This window comes from Pelobates fuscus, chromosome 6 (genome assembly GCF_036172605.1).
Source record: "Pelobates fuscus isolate aPelFus1 chromosome 6, aPelFus1.pri, whole genome shotgun sequence".
Taxonomy (NCBI): domain Eukaryota; kingdom Metazoa; phylum Chordata; class Amphibia; order Anura; family Pelobatidae; genus Pelobates; species Pelobates fuscus.
Genome location: NC_086322.1, coordinates 260,860,594 through 260,882,580, shown reverse-complemented (window position 1 = coordinate 260,882,580; position 21,987 = coordinate 260,860,594). Strand labels below are relative to the sequence as shown.

The 21,987-nt window shown below is 42.4% G+C and overlaps 2 protein-coding genes across 2 annotated transcripts in view; one reads left to right on the top strand and one right to left on the bottom strand.

Annotated features, from left to right (window-relative positions):
• LOC134566151 (proton channel OTOP3-like) overlaps positions 1 to 21,987 on the top strand; it is a 73,040-nt gene that overhangs the window by 28,982 nt on the left and 22,071 nt on the right. Inside the window, exons 3-4 of the mRNA XM_063425857.1 lie at positions 1,087 to 1,220; positions 2,466 to 2,524. Coding sequence (XP_063281927.1) covers positions 1,087 to 1,220; positions 2,466 to 2,524 — 193 coding nt within the window. The remainder of the gene's footprint in view (positions 1 to 1,086; positions 1,221 to 2,465; positions 2,525 to 21,987) is intronic.
• USH1G (USH1 protein network component sans) overlaps positions 1 to 21,987 on the bottom strand; it is a 784,266-nt gene that overhangs the window by 749,074 nt on the left and 13,205 nt on the right. The window lies entirely within an intron of this gene.

Sequence of the window (21,987 nt, the reverse complement as noted above, 5' to 3'; positions counted from 1 at the left end):
TATTTTGTACACAGAAATGATGAATTATTCATTGATTTTTTTCAATAAATACACCAGTCACCTAAGACCTGCAAGAGCCCTATGTTTGTCTTATTAAGAGTTTATAAGTATGTAGGGGCAGCACCCCTTCCTGTCTCAACAGAGAAATTTGCCTTTTAGCTGATACCGGCAAGGTGATTTGTATGTTTTATAGCCCTATTTAGGGTTAATAAGTATGTAGGGGTTTATAAAACACCCCTTCCTGTCTCATTAGAGATGTTTACACTTTGTCTGATACCAGCAAAGTTTATTGTGTGTGTAGAAGCCCTATAAAGGGTTAAATGTGAAAGGGTTTATATAATACCCCTTCCTGTCTCATTAGAGATGTTTACACTTTGTCTGATACCAGCAAAGTTTATTGTATGTGTAGAAACCTTATAAAGGGTTAAATGTGAAAGAGTTTAGAAAATACCCCTTCCTGTCTCATTGGACATTATTGGCTGATATCAGCAAATCTAATGGCTAGAGTAGGACTCACCTTTTGGGGCTTGCCTTGACGTGGCAGGTGAGCTTATATTCAAATGGCCACTGGAATAAAACTAAAGATCCTCCATTTTGTTTAAATGTACATAGGGATTTAGGCCAGAGCGCAGGTAACGTTCTCTTTGTTTTTACTAAGACCTGCGAGTGCATCCTATTTTTATGAGAGAGGTAAGTTAGAGCAGTCCACACTAAATAGAATGCCGGATTGATACACTTTGTCATTAGTGTGAAGAGATTTGTTCCTAGTTATTAAAACAAAATTCCTGATCAAACATAACAGCATTTACTTATGGTTAGTTCCTCCCCTCGCTGGTGCCACCATTGTGTATACAATGGTCCTAAATGGTAAATGCTACTAGATTCAGCGCAGTTGGCAAGCGTGGTTCAAGGCAAAGCTCTAAAGAGCTCATCACAAATCACCATATCAAGTGACTGCGCATGCTCTGAAAGATGTATTTGTAATTCATTATACTCTTAGTCTGTAGGCGGATCATCTAATGTAAATATCTTTCTATCTAGCAGCTCTTTATCTTACTCTAACAACTTCTTATCCTTTTAATGCAGCCTCATTGGTCTTTTTTGGAGTAAGCAGTGTTCTTCTGTTCGTCTTTAAGACTGGTTATGATGCGGTTTTGCCTTGCACGTTACCACTGGAAATATTTTTTTCTTGCACGCAAATACTCTTCATCTGCATACAGGTAACATGCAAATGATACAGATAATATGTTAACATGACAATGCTCTATTATATACTCAGACACATCAACAATATGGAGCTCTTAGAAAAAAGGGATATTAGGATATAAAAGAGGGACAGAGTGATTTTGGCCCGAAATAAGGACTGTTCCTCCTAAATAGGGACACTTTGGATATATGCAATTAGTGCAAACAGGGTATATGATCAAAACATATGGGTACAGCCAGAATCTTCAGATGGCCATCCAAAAGAAAATGTATAAAAGAGATTGGAAACTAGTTTTGTTAAAAAAAAAAAAAAAAAAAAAGGAAGTAGCCCAGGAACATGGAGGGGATAGTGCAGTAGTCTCAAAGTCAAATATAACATGGGGGCACTAGCCAAGTTGCCTTATCCCATGGGAGGTCCATATTGCCAGATGCATACATATGTACACATGTACAACATACGACTGCACATACCCATAAACAAATAGACACAACTAAACACAGCAATACAGACGAATAGCTATACGCACTCACACAACTACACAGTCCCCCTACACACACTCACACAACTACACACTCCTTAACATAGATATATTTCCTCACCCCTACCATACTTCCATGTTGAAAACTATCTCTCTTGTCCAAATGCATATACTTCACCCTGGCTATATCCCTCACCCCAGCTGAATCCTTTTTCCCCTTAGGTGCCTCCCTCACACTTCATTGTATCTTAATGCCCCAAAGTATTTCTTTCACCTTCCAGTGTATTCTCATATCCTAGGTATTTCCCTTGCTATTGTCAAGGTTCTTCCCTTCCCTTGTAACACCATGGCCTCAGGCTCTCAGGCTCACCCTTGGTGCCTCCCTGGCTTAAAGCTGTGGTCACCGAATGTTCACATGTCTGCCATGAGCAAAGCTCCCAAGAATGGGACGATGGAGACATATTTTATTATAGTCAGCCACAGCACGATGATCATGTTGGCCACCATGCAATGCAGACATATTTCTCTATTCTGGGAAGGTGCCTGGAAATGACCCATGGGATGGTACTTTGAGACCCCCAATGGATGGGGGTTTTAGAAAAGCCAAAATATATTTTACACCAGGACAAATGGAGAACTCTAGTACCAACTGTCTGCAATGTAAAAAGTTTCTGATATGTTGATCCTGTAATATTTTTTAGTTATGCAGCTTATTAAAGCATACACAACAACTGGATTTTGTACTGACAGAATATATTTCCATCTGTTACTCTCCCACAGACTTGTCTCCTCTGGATATCCTCCAAGGACTGTATTCAAGTTCAGCACAATGTAACCAGGTAAGAGGAAACTTTAAAGGATGTACAGGGATTAGAGTTGTGCTCAAAAGTTTGCATACCCTCACAGAAATTGTGACATTTTGGCATTGATTTAGAAAATATGACTGATCATGCAAAAAAATGTATTTTATTGAATGATAGTGATCATATGAAGCCATCTATTATCACATAGTTGTTTAGCTCCTTTTAATTCATAATGATAACAGAAATCACCCATATGGCCCTGATCAAAAGTTTACATACCCTTGAATGTTTGGCCTTGTTACAGACACACAAGGTGACACACACAGGTTAAAATGGCAATTAGAGGTTAATTTCCCACACCTGTGGCTTTTTAAATTGCAATTGGTGTCTGTGTATAAATAGTTAATGAGTTTGTTAGCTCTCACATGGATGCACTGGGCAGGCTACATATTGAGCCATGGTAAGCACAAAAGAACAAAAGAACTATCAAAAGACCTGCATAACACGGTAATGGAACTATGAAGATGAAAAAGGATATAAAAAGATATCCAGAGCCTGGAAAATGCCAGTCAGTAATGTTCAATCACTTATTAAGAAGTGGAAAATTTGAGGATCTCTTCATACCAAGCCATAGTCAAGTAGACGAAGAAAAATTTCACCCACGAGTGCCAGAAGAATTGTTCGGCATATAAAGAAAAACCCTCAGGTAATCTCAGGAAAAATACAGGCTGCTCTTGAAAAAGATGGTGTGGTTGTTTCAAGGAGCACAATATGATGATACTTGAGCAAAAAATTAGCTGCATGGTCGAGTTGCCAGAAAGAAGCCTTTACTGCACCAAGGCCACAAAGAAGCCTGGTTACAATATACCCAACAACACCTTGACACACCTCACAGCTTTTGGCACACTGTAATTTGAAGTGACAAGACCAAAATAGAGCTTTATGGTCACAACCATAAGTGCTGTGTTTTGAGAGGGTTCAACAAGGCCTGTAGTGAAAAAAATACCATCCCCACTGTGAAGCATGGTGGTGGCTCACTGATGTTTTAAGGGGGAAGAAGGGGGGGGGGCCTCTAAAGGCACTGGGAATCTTGTTAAAATTAATGGCAAGATGAATGCAGCATATTATCAGAAAATAATGGCAATTTGCATTCTTCTGCATGAAGGCTGAGCATAGCACACTCTTGGACTTTCCAACATTATAATGACCCTAAGTACAAGGCCAAGTAGACCCTTGTGGCGGACCTGGCATCCTGTTTGTTAACCGAGCAAAACTTGTGTGTTCCCCTTCTTTATTGGCTCAGAACACCGACCGCCCCTGGCTGTTAACCGCAATTAAAGGATTAACTCGAGTGCTTTACATGGGTGGCTGCCGTTCGTATAACCGAACGCATGTAATCCAGTGCATGGCGGGCATTTTGTCTCCCAAACACAGGCAGCGGTACTTGTTTGTCGAGCGCGTGGAACTCTTTTCGGCTATACGCGCTCGCGAACCCCTGCAAGGAGAGCGTATATGTCACTTTCCCGACCATCTACATGAACCACGTTCATGAGATAGGAACTACCTACTGAGGGGAGCATTTGCTACTTAGGAGCCAGAGGGAGCGTTCGTCAGTGTTGTTGCAGGAACCCCCGAACAGAGACCGGCAGCTGTCCTGAATTCTCTGGAACCCTTTTGGGGCATCACCACATGGCCAGCCAGTCAAAACTTCTCCTGAATGGCAATTTCGTTTTACCAAACCGATCTGAGTACTTTTTGGATATATTGAGTGCTCAGACCAGGGCAAATTCGGGGATATCGGACTTGTGGGGTTCCTGTACTATTTTCTTATGTTTTTGGGGTGATTTACAATATTGTATGTATTTCCTGTAACTGAGAGATAATTGAATTATGCAGATTATCTCTCAGTCCCTGAGACTCTTGAGGAAAAAAAACCTGTAATGTTGTTGTGGAGACCCTATGCTAAGTGGCCATGCATAAAAAGCCGTGAGTGGCCAAATAAAAGTCAGATGACTCCCAGAACTGTGTGTCGTCAAATTACTGGGGGAATGGGCTATAATCACTGACCAGTGCTTTCTTCCAGCTCCAGAGGATTTCAGTGGAGATTTTGTGTCTTAGGATTGCACCTCCATTACAACCCTCTAGTGGTTACAGCAGAAAAAGGTGAAGGTTCTGGAGTGGCCATCACAGCCTCCTGACCTTAATATCATCAAGCCACTTTGGGGAGATCTCAAAAGTGCGTTTCATGCAAGACGACCAAAGACTTTGCATGACCTGGAGGCATTTTGCCAAGACGAATGGGCAGCTATACCACCTGGAAGAATTAGCGCATCATGGGCAACTATAACAAAAGACTTCACGCTGTCATTGATGCTCAAGGGGCATACACAGTATTAAGAACTAAGGGTATGCAGACTTTTGAAGATGGGTCATTTCATTTTTTTCTTTGTTGACATGGTTTATTTTATGATCGTGCCATTCTGTTATAACCTACAGTTGAATATTATGTAGCATGCATTTAACAAATATTTTATAGGAATTCTCAGCCACACAGTTTTTTTAGTTTTTAACCCCTTAAGGACACATGACGTGTGTGACATGTCATGATTCCATTTTATTCCAGAAGCTTGGTCCTTAAGGGGTTAAAGCAAACATTTGCCTTACTATTCTCAAGTTCCGTGTCTTCTCAAGTGCACTCCATTGAGTTGAGATATAGAAAATGTAAGCAGGGCCAGTACAAGGATTTGTGGCTACATGGACAAAGATACATTTTGCCATCCCCCATCCATTCTCCCCAAAAATAATTTTTTATCTGTGTGTCACTTAATCCTCCTCTTGCAATTCTTACCCCTTTTGTGTTTCTTATCCTCCCTGTTGAATGTCTTACCCCCAATAAAGTATCGTATCTCCCTTTTGTCTTACACTCCTCTTAACTATATCTTATCCCCACATTTTTCCCTTTGTTTGTCTCTTACAAAGCCTCCCTTTGTGTATCTCTTTCCCCCCACAGCCCCTCTCTGTATTTCTCAGCCCCTCTGTGAGTGTCCCAGCCCCTCTGGGTGTCTCCAACCCAACCCATGTCTGTCTCTTTTCCTCCTTCCCAAGCTCCTGCCTGTCTTTATTGCATCTTTCCCTGCCCCTCTTCCCCAAACCCCTGTCTGTTTATTTTTCCCCTCCCCAGCTACTCTGTGTCTCTTTCTCCCAGCCCTTCTGTGTGCCTCTTCCTCTCCACAGCCCCATTTCTTTCTCTCCTCCCTCCAGTACCTTGTCTCTTCCTCCCAGCCCCTCCTCATGTAGCATGGCTGAGCTGTGGACTGTGGTAGAGGAACTTCTGTTTTCTTCTCCCTGGTCTGGCAGGAAGTAGTTTGGCACTCTCTGTGAGACTGGTTAGAGGATACAGACGCTCCTCTACCGTGGTCCGTGGCTCGATCACACTACAATGACTGAACGCTGTGTGCTCCCCCCGGGCCGGTGCACCTTTAGGCGCCCACCAGTGCACCTTTATGCGGCCGCCTGTGCTGTCTTATGGTAGGGCCAGGCCTGCTTTTTTACGGCACTACTGAATCAAAATGAAATCATGGTTATAATTGTAGAAACGGGAAATTATGAGTTCCTAATGACATTTTACATTTTCCTAAAAGAAGAATTTATTTAAAATGCATATATTGTGCACATAAAGGAATGCAAATGTTGTTCAATCAAATCAGGTTTAGTGAGCACTGTAACATCAAATGAACCCAATGTGATTTTCTGAAGTTGTAACCCATTCACGTCATATTTGTGTGTTTAGATGCCTTGCAGTGAGAGTTGTTAGCTACAACAGCCAAAGGAAACTGTCTAAACCTTGTAATGCAATGCCAGCAAATTAATTCCACTTTATAAGACCACCTAAGACTGCAAGGCCAGGTGCCCAACACCACATCATTTTAGTGGTTTGACAGATTACCAGTGGATAGTGCCCTGGTACTCAGGGCACCATATCCACTACAGCGCACAGTGGTTATAATGCATGGAGTTACATATTACATAGTTGAAAAGAGACTTGCGTCCATCAAGTTCAGCCTTCCTCACATATGTTCTTGCTGTTGATCCAAAAGAAGGCAAAAAAAACCCAGTCTGAAGCGCTTCCAATTTTGCAACAAACTGGGAAAAAATTCCTTCCTGACCCCAAAATAGCAGTCATATCTCCTTGGATCAAGCAGTTATTACCCCACTAATAAGAAATTATATCCTTGTATGTTATTTTTTGCAAGTACTTATCCAATTGCTGTTTAACCCCTTAAGGACACATGACATGTGTGACATGTCATGATTCCCTTTTATTCCAGAAGTTTGGTCCTTAAGGGGTTAAACATCTGTATGGACTCTGATAAAACCACCTCTTCAGGCAGGGAATTCCATATCCTTATTGCTCTTACTGTAAAAAATACATTTTCTTAGATGAAAATCTCCTTAGATGAAATCTCCTTTCTTCCAGCCTAAATGCGTGACCTTGTGTCCTATGTAGAGCCCTCTTTATGAATAGATCTCCAGATAATGGCTTGTACTGTCCCCAAATATATTTGTATAATATTATCATATGACCTCTGAGATACCATTTTTCCAAACTAAAGAGATTTACATTTTTTAACTTTCTTCGTAACTAAAATGGTCCATTCCTTTTATCAATTTGGTAGCTCGTCTCTGCACTTTTTCTAGTGCCATGATATCCTTCTTTAGAACAGGTGCCCAAAATTGCACAGTATATTCAAGGTGTAAGACACCAGTGATTTATAAACAGGCAAAATTATATTCTCATCCCAAGAATTTATGCCCCTATTTATACATGACAAAGCCTTACTGGCCTTAGCAACTGCAGATTGACATTGCATATTGCTGCTTAATTTGTTGTCTATAACAATTCCCCAATCCTTCTCATGTGTGGTTATCCCTAATTCACTACTGTAAGTTGCTTGAGCATTTTTGACCCCGAAGTGCATAACTTTGCATTTCTCTACATTAAATTTCATCTGCCATTTAAGTGCCCAGTCCTCCAATCAATCCCTCTGCAGCAAAGCAATATCCTGCTCACATTGTATTACTTTACAAAGCTTTGTCATCTGCAAACACTGATACATGGCTTTCAATGCCTATTTTGAGATCATTTATAAATATGTTAAATAGAAGTGGTCCCAAAACAGTACTCTGAGGGACACCACTTACCACTTTTGTCAAAATTTACCATTAATGACAACTCGTTGTACTCTATCCTTAAGCCAATGTTCTACCCAAGAACAAGAATATTCATCTTCATCAATTTCTTTTAGTTTGAAGACTAACCTACTGTGAGGAACCGTATTAAATACCTTAGCAAAATCCAAGCAGATCACATCCACTGGAACAACCTGATCTATACTTCTACTTACTTCTTCGTAGAAAGCAATTAGGTTCATTTGACATGACTTGTCCGATTTAAATGCTTTAAATGCCCTTTTCCTTTTTTTAATCTCTTCTTTTACTTCTCTACTAAGCCACATTGGTTTCAATTTGCTTCTTTTATATTTATTACCCAGTGGTACATACTGAGAAATTTACCTTTCTAATATTTGTTTGAATAGTTTCCATTTATCCTCAGTGTTTGTGCCAGTCGATGTGTTGTAGAGCTGCCCTAATCTTATTGAAATTGGCTTTTTCAAAATTATACGTTTTAGTATACCCCACGTGCTTTTGCTTTTTAGATTTTATTTAAACAATTACCATATTGTGATCACTATTTCCCAAATGCTATTTCCTTATTTCCCAACATACTTGAATGTTGGTCAAAAGATCAACATTGTTTGTTATAACGAGATCCAGACAAGCATCTTGTGACATGAAGGTGTCATTTAACACATTCAGAAACCTGATTCCCCTTGCTGAAGTACTAGTCATTCTATCCCAATTTATGTCTGGGTAATTAAAATCTCCAATAATTAACATTTTACCCCGATTTGCAGCTTTCCCAATTTGCTCTAACAGCTGTTCTTCCTCATTAATATTTACATTAGGTGGATAATAACATATCCCAACCAATAATTGATTTCCCTTTGTGTGCCCCAAGCAGTTATCTACCCATAAAGCTTCCACTTTGTCCGTGTCACACTCCACATGCCTAAGATTAAACTTTAACTCATGGTTGACATACAAACATACCCCATTACCCTTCTTGTTTTTCCTATCCTTCCTAAATAACTATACCCATTTAAGTTAACTGCCCAGTCATGTGTCTCATCCCACCATGTTTCTGTTATGAATAGTATATCATATTGTTTAGTGTATGCCATTGCCTCTAGTTCCCTCATTTTGTTATATAGGCTGCTTGCATTAGTAAGCATACATTTAATATTATCATTTGCACTTTTTGTGAATTTTTTATCAATATTACATACCTTCTCTGTTCTGAGCTTTCCCCTCTCGCCTTCTCCACCCTCCTTATACTGAGCTTAAGCCCATCTCCTTTCTATCCTTTCTCGATTTTTTAGGTTGCTTTGACCCTCCCCCCTACTACTAGTTTAAAATCTCCTCCAACCTTCTAGCCATCCTATCCCCCAGCACAGCAGACCCTCTTCGGTTTAGGTGCAATTCATCACGGCTATATAGGTTGTACCCAAGTGCAAAATCGCCCCAGTGCTCCAAAAACTAAAAACCGTCTTTCCTGCACCAAGTCTTGAGCCACGCATTGACCTCTCTAATCTCTCGCTGCCTTTCTGCTGTAGCGCGTGGCACAGGTAATATTTCTGAAAATATTACCTTGGAGGTCTTTTTCTTTAGCTTACTTCCTAGTTCCCTGAACTCATTCTTTAGGACCTTCCATTTTCCACTGATCTTGTCATTGGTACCAATATGGACCATGACAGCTGGGTCATCCCCAGCCCCTCCCAATAATTCTTCCACTCTGCCGGCAACATGCCAGACCCGAGCACTCGGGAGACAGCAAACTGTCCGGTTGAGACAATCAGAGTGGCAGATTACCCTATCTACTCTCTTAATAATAGAGTCCCCACCAACACAACCTGTCAAGCCTTCCTTACACTCTCAACCCCACCGTACTAGAGGGGCTGTTCCCACGGCTGTTAGAAGGAACAGCTTCCTGCAGTACAGCTACTCCTGAGCTCATGCTCCCAACATCTTCACTCAAATGGGCAAATCTGTTAGGCTGCACAAAATCAGGACTAGCTAAACCTTTCATCTACCCTCCCCCTGCTCCATTGCCCCACTGTTACCCAGCTATGTGCCTGCTCATAAACTGCTCATCTCCTCCACTCAACTACCTGCCCCCATTAAATTCAGACTCCTCTCAAGATTGTCAATCTCCCTCAGTGTTGCAATTTGCCTCTCCAGATCTCCAATCTGAGCTTCCAGAAAAGCCACTCGCTCACATCCGCCACATATGTATGGACCCTGGACAGATCCATCCAGGCATACAGACATGCAGCACAATGTGCACTGAGTAAAACTCGCAATCTTGCTAGCACTCATCCCCAGTTACCAAAAACACAAGTGAGCAAAACAATATTTACCCTCTTGGTTTAAACTCCCTTTGTTTTAACTCCACTATAAATAGCCTACTTTCAAGCAAACTCCAGTGAGCAAGCTCTGTGAGTCAGTAGTGGGTTTATATTGACAATACAAATCCCAAACAGGTGGAACTTATGGGGCACTTCCCCTAATTAGCTCAGTAGCAGCACCCACAAGGAGGGGAATATAAACAGCAAGAGAAAAAAAAGAGAAAAATATAAATGAAAAAGGGACAAATTTGTCCATTTGAGAATAACATATTCTGTTGGTAGATAACAACAGTTTAAAAAAACATTTCTTAAAAGTATAATTAAGATGAACTATGTCTTGATGAGTAGAAAGTATATTGTTTTTCTGTTGGATTGAATATTCTCCATAGATTGTACAGTTTATATTTTCCCAATGTTTCCTGGAATGCTTGAGCCAACTCTTTTTGGGAGGGATCTATAGTTTTCCCCTTTGGAATACTTTTATCTAGAATAATATCTGATACACAGTATCGCTGCCCTGTTTATATGCCTGTTTGAAAATGAGCTCATATTTTATGTTACTTGATATCATTATTGCCACCCCCTCTTTTTGCCTTTCTGTAATGCTGCGTATTCTACATTTGGATATCCCTTGCTAAGTAAGCGTTTGTTATCCTGAACCTCTAAATGGGTCTCTTGAAGACAGCATACATCATTTTATCTTTTTTCAACATATCATATAGCATACTTCTTTTTTGGGGTACATTTAAGCCTTTTACGTTAAGAGTAATCACCTTTAAATTATTCATCGTTTGTCTTTCTTTGTATTTTGAATGTTTGCCCATTCGTTTCCCTCACCGCATGGAACAACAAGGTTAGAGAAAGAAGAAAAAAAAGAAATACCAAAAAACACACACACAAACCATCATGCAAACTTACATTTCCTAGTTTAGAATACTTAATTCTTCTCAACTTCTGATTAGGAGTCTCACTTTTATTGTTGACTCTCCAACCAGAAAAAGATGCACATGAGGAAGCCCACATTCCCCATATGTGTCCACAAATTTGTAAGAATGGATTGAGTCATCGACCCAAAGAGAAACTTTAGCAGATGCAGCATACTTTAATGGAAATCTGTCTATCCTGGGAGATAAAAAAACAAACAAACAAAAACATTTTGTGTATGTATAACTGCTCCTTCATCCTCCACCAAGTTCTTCATTATATTCTTATGTGATAACTTTATTAATTTATATCGTGCTCCTTTTCCTTTTTCTCTTTACTCCCTTTCTCTTTTCTTCACTTTCTCTTTAATTATTAAATCTGAATGTGTTATCTTACACTTATCTTACTTCCCCCTAACACTCTTAACCACAAACCACAAAAAATAATAATAATATATATATATATATATATATAAATACTTTCTTAAAGCTTTATTTATCCCCTTCTCTTATTCTCCCTTGAGCCTGTTGTTTACTTAAACTACCCTGAGATTTACTCACTTATAAATATTCATACTGCTAGTTTGTCTACCCATTCCTTGGCTTTGGCCACATTATCACATATGAAAGATTTGTTGTTATCCCAAATTATCAGTTTCACCGGGAAACCCCATACATATTTAATGGCAGTACTCCAGCTTTTCCCACGCGGAACATGCGGGCACAAGAGTAACATGCACAATTTTACATTTACATAGTTAGATAGCTGAAAAGAGACTTGCGTCCATCAAGTTCAGCCTTCCTCACACCTGTTTTTTGCTGTTGATCCAAAAGGCAAAAAAAAACAAAAAACAAAAAAAAACCCAGTTTGAAGCACAATTTTGCAACAAGCTAGGACAAAAAATTCCTTCTTGACCCCAGAATGGCAGTCAGATTTATCCTTGAATCAAGCAGTTATTACCCTACATTGAAAGATTATATCCTTGAATATTCTGTGCCCAAAATTGCACAGCATATTCAATGTGTGGTCTTACCAGTGATTTATAGAGAGGCAAAATGATATTCTCGTCCCGAGAATGAATGCCCTTTTTCATGCATGACAATACCTTACTGGCCTTGGCCACTGCTGATTGACATTGCACATTGTTGCATAGTTTGTTGTCTATAACAATTCCCAAGTCCTTTTCGTGTGTTGTTATCCCTAATTCACTTCCATTAAGGGTATACGTTGCTTGTGTATTCTTTACGCCGAAGTGCATAACTTTGCATTTTTCAACATTAAATTTCATCTGCCATTTGAGTGCCCAGTCCTCCAGTCTATCTAAATCCTTCTGCAGCAAAGTAATATCTTGCTCACATTGTATTATTTTACAAAGTTTTGTGTCATCTGCAAACACTGAAACATGACTTTCAATGCTGTCTTCAAGATCATTTATAAAAATGTTAAATAGAAGGGGTCCCAGAACAGACCCCTGAGGGACACCACTTGCCACCTCTGTCCAGCTTGAAAATTTACCATTAACGACAATTCTTTGTATTCTGTTTTTAAGCCAATGTTCCTTGAGTTTGAACACTGAGTTTGAACACTAATCTTTTGTGTGGAACTGTATCAAATGCCTTGGCAAAATCCAAATAGATCACATCCACTGCAACACCCTGATCTATACTTCTACTTACTTCTTCGTAGAACGCAATCAAGTTAGTTTGACATGACCTGTGCTTCATAAAACCATGCTGATTTTTGCTGATAACCATATTCTTCTCAAGGAATTCTTGAATATTATCCCTTAATAACCTTTCAAATATTTTACCAGCCACAGAAGTTAAGCTCACAGGTCTATAATTTCCAGGCAAGGATTTTGAACCCTTTTTGAATATAGGAACCACATCTGCCTTCCTCCAATCCTCCGGAACACTTCCTGAAAGAAAAGAATCTTGAAAGATTAAAAACAGAGGTTCACTTATTTCTACACTTAGTTCCTTAAGTACACGTGGATGGATACCGTCAGGCCCTGGAGCTTTGTTTATATTAACTTTCTTTAGTTGCTGCAGCACATTGTCTTGAGTTAACCAATTACAATTATTCTGCAAGTTTTTAGTAGCAATCATTTGCACATCTATTGCCATGGGTTCTTCTTTAATATATACGGAGGAGAAATAGTTATTTAGAATTCCTGCCTTTTCTTGGTCTTCATTAACTAACACCCCCGTTTCAGTTTTAAGTGTACCTATACTTTCATTTTTTTTTTTTTTTTGGAATTTATGTACTTAAAAAATGCTTTGGGGTTTGTTTTGCTCTCTTTAGCTATCATTTTTTCATTTTGAAGTTTAGCAAGTTTAATTGCCTTTTTGCACGCATTATTTGCTTTCTTATATCTTTTATAAGATGCATCTGATTTGTCTGATTTAAATGCTTTAAATGCCCTTTTCTTATTTTTAATCTCTTGTTTTACTTCTCTACTAAGCCACATTGGTTTTAATTTGTTTCTTTTATACTTATTTCCCAATGGTACATACTGAGAAATGTACCTTTCTAATATTTGTTGGAAGATGATCCATTTATCCTCAGTGTTCTTTTCACTAAAGAGTTTATGCCAGTCAATATATTGTAAAGCTTCCCTTATCTTATTGAAATTGGCCTTTTTAAAATTATATGTTTTAGTATACCCCATGTGCTTTTGTTTTTTTGAGTTTATTTCAAAGGACACTATATTGTGATCACTATTTCCCAAGTGCTCACCTACTTGAATGTTGGTCAAAAGATCAACGTTGTTTGTTAAAACCAGGTCCAGACAAGCGTCCATTCTAGTTGGTGCTTGTACAAGTTGTGACACGAAGTTGTCATTTAACAAGTTTAAAAACCTAATTCCCTTTGCTGAGCTACTAGTCCCTATGTCCCAATTTATGTCTGGGTAATTAAAATCTCCAATAATTAAAGTGTTACCAAGATTTGCAGCTTTCTCAATTTGCTCAAACAGCTGTTGTTCCTCGTCAATATTAACATTAGGTGGTTTATAACATATCCCAACCAATAGTTGGTTTCCCTTCTTTTCCCCCAAGCAGATATTTACCCATAAAGCTTCCACATTTTCCTCATCGCATTCAATTTGCTTAAGATTTGGCTTTAAATCATGGTTGAAAACAGGTTTAAGCACACGAATACCATAGTAGATTGTAAATATGGTCTAGGAGTATAAGCAGTTTCAGCATTGTAGTTTTGACTGTACGTAGACACCTAAACTACATACATGCTTGGTCAGAGCATGAGTTAGATTAGTTTCTTACGATTAATACAGGCATACATCTATAGGTATACATTGTTAGTTAGGTAGACTGGCTATTGCTATGAATCTAACGTTATGGTCTTAAGTAGCTTAGCAGACTATTATGTCAGTGTAGCTATGTCTGTAGGATGATATTGCAACACACTCAACCTGCATTATACGTTTTTCATGGTAGTATCTATTGGCTCTTTGTTATGTTGTCTGCATCTACCAAGGTTTAAGCAGACATATATAGCACTGTGCATGCAAGTAAGACATAAAGATACTATCTGAACCTGCTGGGAGCAGTTTTGTGAGAGGTGTGTTTTGAGAAGCAGAGAGGAGCTTAGCCAGGGCAGCAAAAAACAAGTGAATGCCTCATTTTCAACGTTCAGGAGTACATTGATATTTGCGCATTTGTATAATCTGCATTCAGACTAGCTTAGCCAGACTTTAGCATTGGCAAATATAAAACAAAGTTATGTAGGTCAGGCAAAATAGAGAATATAACGCTAAACCTAAGGCTGCATAGGTATTAAAGTGGGTTAGGGCTAGTTACATGGGTAGGTGCGGTTGTGTCTCTGAGTGTCCAGCTAATTAAGTCCTGTATGGAAGACAGACTGAATGTTGGGGCCGGAATGGCCGCTGATCTCAGCCGATGCCTCTGGTTTGTCTCTGTGGGTAGATTGTGCAGGGGCATTGTACCTCCATATGCTCGGACCATGAGGGTCTGCGTCTGTACTGATGTGGTATACCACATAGCCCCCTTCTCCATTATGCTCCGGGAAGACTGTGTCATAGCTACTTGTCCGTCGTTCGTTGGGAGGCGGGTGCTTGTTCTGTTCGGATCGCTCTGGACCTTGTGCCCGACTGGCCGCTCTTGCTGCAGGGGTGGGTACATAGGCGGCTGTTTGACGGGGGCGAGGTGCATCCTCTCTCCAGCCCCGGGCCGGGATGAAGGCCAACATCCTTACTCCATGGACCCAGGCACTTCTTTGGGCTGGGTCCATCCCATGGTGGGAGTAACGGGGGGAGCTGATGGTCTGCCGCCTTCTGTGGTGGCCGCCCCTCCGTCCATGTGGGTGATGCCTTCGGGTCATGCCCTTGGTGGCCCTCGGCCCAGGTGGGCCAGCAATGTGAGGTGCAGGTTTGTCTGGGTGCGTTAGGCCCGGGGGGTCCTCCTCACCCTCTGTTTCTTGCCTCCCCGTCCTCCATCTTGGGGATCGGGCGCTATAGAGATTATGCGGGTCTCCAGTTTGACCCATAGCTGGTGGAAGTGCTCGCTTAGTCTCTGCAACATGCAGTCCACAGAGCACAGGCCTGGTTCACGCTGTTCGTTTGCCGACTCTGCTGGCCATGTGGTAGTCGGCATTTTGGGTCGGGTCTCTTCGCTTGTTTGGGCCCCGCGCAAGGTCCGCATGTAGAGTTGTTTGCGTAGGGCAGTCGAGTAGGGAACGGGATAACCCCCACCGGTCCAAGGGGGGGGGGGTAGAAGCTTGCATGGTCTCGTTTGTTACCAGGAAGCAGGGAGGTCGGTCGCCTCTCCCCCGCTCCAGTTTAGTAGGCCGCAGTGGCGTTTCTCCGGTCTCCCGCAGATTAAGATATTGGGGTTTATCTCTGTGTTCCCTCTGGGCTGTGCACAGCCCGTCAGTGGGTTTGATCTCTATTTTTTTCAGGGTTAAATCCGCTTTTGTTGCTTGTTTAGCAGGAGCTCAGGACCCACATGTCTGCTCCTCTTGCCTGTCAGGCTCCGCCCCTCGGTTTGGAGATTCTATGTGCTCTCTCTATAATTAAGTCCATATTAACTTCTTCAAACCCCATCTCTTTAAATAGCTCCAGGAGGAATTTATTAAGCTGCTGATTTTCTATTTTTTCTGTGACCCCTCTAAGCCTCAAATTCTTTCTACGGCTACGATCTTCATTATCAGGTATTTTATCTTCTATTTAACTTATCTTCTTTTGTAGCTTATTTTAGTGTTAGCTTGTTGAAGGTCAAAATTTAATCCTTCAATCTTTTCTTCCTTGATATGAATCTTTGTACCCAATTTTATAATTTTTTCCTTAAAATCTGAGTACTGAGATTTCAATTCTTTTTTTATTTGCTCAATATGATTATCTAAGCAAGTTTGTTATTTAGCTTGAGAAATATATTGTGTTTCCAGTATTGAGGTACTTAGAGAGGTTCTTCTCATTATTTCCTCATTTCCTCCTGCTAAAATTACTGAGTCTTCATGAGATTCTTCATCATTATTTCTTTTTTTAGAGGTATGTGGGGAGAACATAGAAATTTTAGTTTTTGTTCTGCTTTTTCTTTTTTCTCTTTTTTTTGTGTTTAGCTTCATGTATGTACGTAGCGAGGAATGTGGTGCGACTAAGAGTAAGGGGACTACCCCAATAATGACAATAATGACAAGCAACGAATATTGGATGAAACAGGCCACAGCATTTATTAAACTTACAACTGTAGGACTCATCCGAACGTTATTCTTTTTCTTTAATTCAAATATAAACACATAAATATATATATATATATATATATATATATATATATATATATATATATATATATATATATATATATATATATATATATATACAGAAAATTAGGGTGGGTGGGAAGATGTTTGCTTGCCAGAATCCCAAAAGGCTCTGAGGTAAGATGATCCCTGCCCCACTACAAACCCATAACCACTCCCCTAAACAAAATAAAGATTCCCCCCCCCCCCGCACCCACCCCCCCAGTGACATCGCAATGCCCCATCCCTATGAACTAACGCCAGTGCTGCACATAGTGTGTGTTTACATTAAAAACCCTGCAGGGACAAACTATAGACACCTGAATCACTTTATTAAGCTGCAGTGGTTCTGGGGCATTGGCGGATCCAGGGGGGGGCAACGGGGCAATTGCCCCCCCCGAGATTCTCCCCTGCCGGCTAGTGCAGGGCTGACATTGCCCAAGTGCCAGCCCTGCATTGTGCCTGCAGACCGGGAGGGAGATCAGTGATCTCCCTCCCCGGTCCGCAGGCACATTACTGACAGCCGGCCGGCAGGGGAGGGAGAGAGGACCCGGGAGCTGTTACCTGCAGCTCCTCCGGGTCCTCCTCTCGCGAGATTTGGAGCGTTGCCGCGGTTACCACGGCAACGCTCCAAATCTCGCGAGAGTGAACTCTAGCCCTGGAGCGCGGGCTAGAGTTCACTGGAACCACTGGACCACCAGGGATTCCCCACTGGGACCACCAGGGATCCAGAAATGTCCCCCCTCCTCCTCAATAAAGGTAAGAAGGGAGGGGGGATATAATATATTTTATTAAATACTTTTTTTTTTTTTTATTAAAAAGCCTCCCTTCCCTCCTCCCCTCCCCCATACACACTGCCCCCATACACACACTGACCCCATACACACACTGACCCCATACACACACTGACCCCATACACACACTGACCCCATACACACACTGACCCCATACACACACTGACCCCATACACACACTACACACACTGACCCCATACACACACTGACCCCATACACACACTGACCCCATGCACACGCTGACCCCATACACACACTACACACACTGACCCCATACACACACTGACCCCATACACACACTACACACACTGACCCCATACACACACTGACCCCATACACACACTGACCCCATACACACTACACACACTGTCCCCATACACACACTGTCCCCATACACACACTGTCCCCATACACACACTGTCCCCATACACACACTGTCCCCATATACACACTGTCCCCATACACACACTGTCCCCATATAAACACTGACCCCATACACACACTACACACACTGACCCCATACACACACTACACACACTGACCCCATACACACACTACACACACTGACCCCATACACACACTACACACACTGACCTGGGTGACCCCATACACACACTGACCCCATACACACACCATACACACACTACACACACTGACCCCATACACACACTGACCCCATACACACACTGACCCCATACACACACTGACCCCATACACACACACACTGCCCCCATACACACAAACACTGCCCCCATACACACACTGACCCCATACACACACTGACCCCATACACACACACACTGCCCCCATACACACAAACACTGCCCCATACACACAAACACTGCCCCCATACACACACTGTCCCCATACACACACTGTCCCTATATACACACTGTCCCCATATACACACTGTCCCCATACACACTACACACACTGACCCCATACACACACTACACACACTGACCCCATACACACACTGACCCCATACACACACTGACCCCATACACACACTACACACACTGACCCCACACACACTGCCCCCATACACACACACTGCCCCCATACACACAAACACTGCCCCCATACACACAAACACTGCCCCCATACACACAAACACTGCCCCCATACACACAAACACTGCCCCACAAACACTGCCCCATACACACACTTCCCCCTTACACACACTGACCCCATACACACACTGACCCACAAACACTGCCCCACATACAAACACTACACACACTGACCCCATACACACACTGCCCCCACAAACACTGCCTCCATAAACACACTGCCCCACAAACACTGTCCCCATACAACACTGTCCCACAAACACTGTCCCCATACACACTGCCCCACAAACACTGCCCCATTCACATACTGCCCCGCACACACTGCACACCTATACACACACAGTGCCCTACACACCCTGCTGCCCCCCCATACACACATTGCCCCAAACACACACACACGACCCCCCCATACACACAGTGCCCCCCATACACACACTGCCCCACACAGACATACAGTGCCCCCCATACACACACTGCCCCACACAGACATACAGTGCCCCCATACACACACTGCCCCCTAACACACACACTGCCACCCTTACGCACTCACACTCACTTCACCGCTCACACACACACTGCACCTTTCACACACACTTCACCCCTAACACACACCACTTCTCCTATGCCCTATATCCCAGCAGACCCCAGGTAAGTTGTCAAACTGTTCTTAAACGGTATGACTACTTACTCCGGGGTGGGATCTGTCAGGATCGGGACAGGGATCCAACACGCAGAGTACAAAGAGTGGAAAGGTACGTATACCGGGCCTTAGAATGGCCGGACTAACGTACCGAGAGTAAAGAATAGTCAGAGACAAGCCGAGGTCGAGGGAACGAGAAGACAGATAAGCGAGAGACAAGCCGGGTCAAGGGATAACAGAGAAGCAGGGTAGTACAACGAGCCGAGTCAAAACCAAAAGAGCAAACTAGAATACCAGAGCACTGAGTGACTAGACAAGCTAGAACCACGACAGGGCAATGAGCTGAAGTAAGGAGTAAGCTTAAATACCCTGGCTCTGGATGGAAATCACGCCTCTGACAAGTACCGATTGGATATCGGACACTTGAATGACAGATTGCTCGTGCTAGCGTCATGACGTCACGTATTGAGCGTCCTGCTAGAAAAGGACGTGGATTCCTCGCGGCCGGTGTTTAAGTGACTGGATGAACCGCGAGGAACGGAGGAAACAGCTCGCCTGGACGGATACACCACCAAGTCTCTACCTCCCTTAGAGGTAGAGGCCTCAGGTACCCTGACAGTACCCCCCCTCTCAGATACGCCCACCGGGCGGAATGAACCGGGGCGAGATGGGAAGCGGAGGTGAAATGCTCTGCGAAGGCGAGAAGCATGGACGTCCTCCTGAGGTACCCAACTCCTCTCCTCAGGACCATATCCCCTCCAGTTGACCAGATATTGCAATTTTCCCCTTGAAATTCTGGAGTCAATGATGGAGCTGACCTCGTACTCCTCCCGACCCTCCACCTGAACAGGGCGAGGCGAGGGGACCTTAGAGGAGAATTTGTTGCAAATGAGGGGTTTCAACAAGGAGACATGAAAAGAGTTAGGAATGCGTAAGGCAGGTGGCAGAGCAAGGCGATACGCAACCGGATTGATACGAGTGAGAACCCTGTAAGGGCCTATGTAGCGAGGAGCAAATTTCATGGACGGAACTTTTAGGCGAATATTCTTAGTACTCAACCATACCCTATCCCCAGGAACAAAAACAGGAGCCGCTCTTCTATGTTTGTCAGCGTGTTTCTTGAACAGCGAGGAACTATGTAATAGAATTTGTCGAGTCTGATCCCATAATTTCTTCAGGTTGGCGACATGATCATCAACCGACGGTATCCCCTGAGAAGAGGAAACCGAAGGAAAAATCGAAGGATGAAAGCCATAGTTCATGAAGAAAGGGCTAGAGCGAGTTGAATCGCAAACAAGGTTATTGTGTGCGAACTCCGCCCAAGGAATCAGACCGACCCAATCGTCCTGGTGTTCGGAAACAAAGCAACGCAGATACTGTTCGATCTTTTGATTAGTACGTTCAGCAGCTCCGTTAGACTGAGGGTGATAGGCAGAGGAAAAGTTCAATTTGATGCCCATTTGAGAACAAAAGGATCTCCAGAAACGTGAGACAAATTGAGAACCTCTATCAGAAACAATCTCTGAAGGAATCCCATGTAGGCGAAAAATTTCTCTCGCAAAAATCTCCGCCAATTCAGGAGAAGTCGGAAGTTTAGGTAATGGCACGAAATGGGCCATCTTAGTAAATCTATCCACCACCGTGAGAATAACAGTCTGTCTTTTGGAAGCAGGCAAATCAACGATAAAGTCTATGGACAAACAGGACCAAGGTTTCTCAGGAATGTCCAAGGGGTGTAACAGGCCACATGGGGATGCATGAGGTAGTTTAGTCTTGGCACAAGTTTCACAAGCTGCGACGAACTCCTCAATATCTTTTCGAAGTGAAGGCCACCAGAAATCCTTGGATATCAGAGAGTATGTCTTGCGAATACCAGGATGACCAGCTATTTTACTTTCATGAAAACATTGTAAGAGCTCCAGTTGAAGTTCAGGAGGAACAAAGTTTCTTCCCTCAGGAGTGTTTTCGGGAGCTAGATGTTGTGACTTCAAGATCTGGTCAAGTAGCGGAGAATGAATTTTGAGACTGGTATTAGCAATAATATTGCATTTGGGTACAATGGAAGACAAAAGTGGTTCAACTGAAGCAGAGGGTTCATGTTGGCGAGATAGCGCATCGGCTTTAGAATTCTTTGACCCAGGTCTGTAAGTCAGAACGTAATTGAAATGGGTAAGAAACAACGACCAACGAGCCTGCCTGGAGGACAGACGCTTGGCCTCTCCGATATAGGACAAGTTTTTGTGGTCTGTCAGGATGGTAACAGGATGTAATGTACCTTCCAATAAATGTCTCCATTCTTTCAAAGCCTTGATAACCGCTAGTAATTCTCTGTCACCAATGTCATACCTGCTTTCAGTACCGGTCAATTTTTTAGAGAAAAATCCACATGGATGTAATGGTTTATCAACACCCAACCTTTGAGATAGAACAGCACCTAAACCAGTCTCTGATGCGTCTACCTCGAGCAAAAAAGGCAGAGAAGTGTCAGGGTGAACTAAAATTGGAGCGGAAGCGAAAAGCTCCTTGAGAGTCTTGAACGCAAGGAGAGCTTCAGTAGTCCAATTCTTAGTGTCAGCCCCCTGTTTGGTCATGTTAGTGATAGGTGCAATAATGGAAGAATAGCCCTTAATAAAGCGCCTATAATAATTGGAAAAACCAATAAATCTCTGTATGGCTTTAAGACCTGTGGGTAAAGGCCACTCTAGAATGGATTGGAGCTTATCCGGATCCATCTTAAATCCCTCCCCAGAGATCACATAGCCGA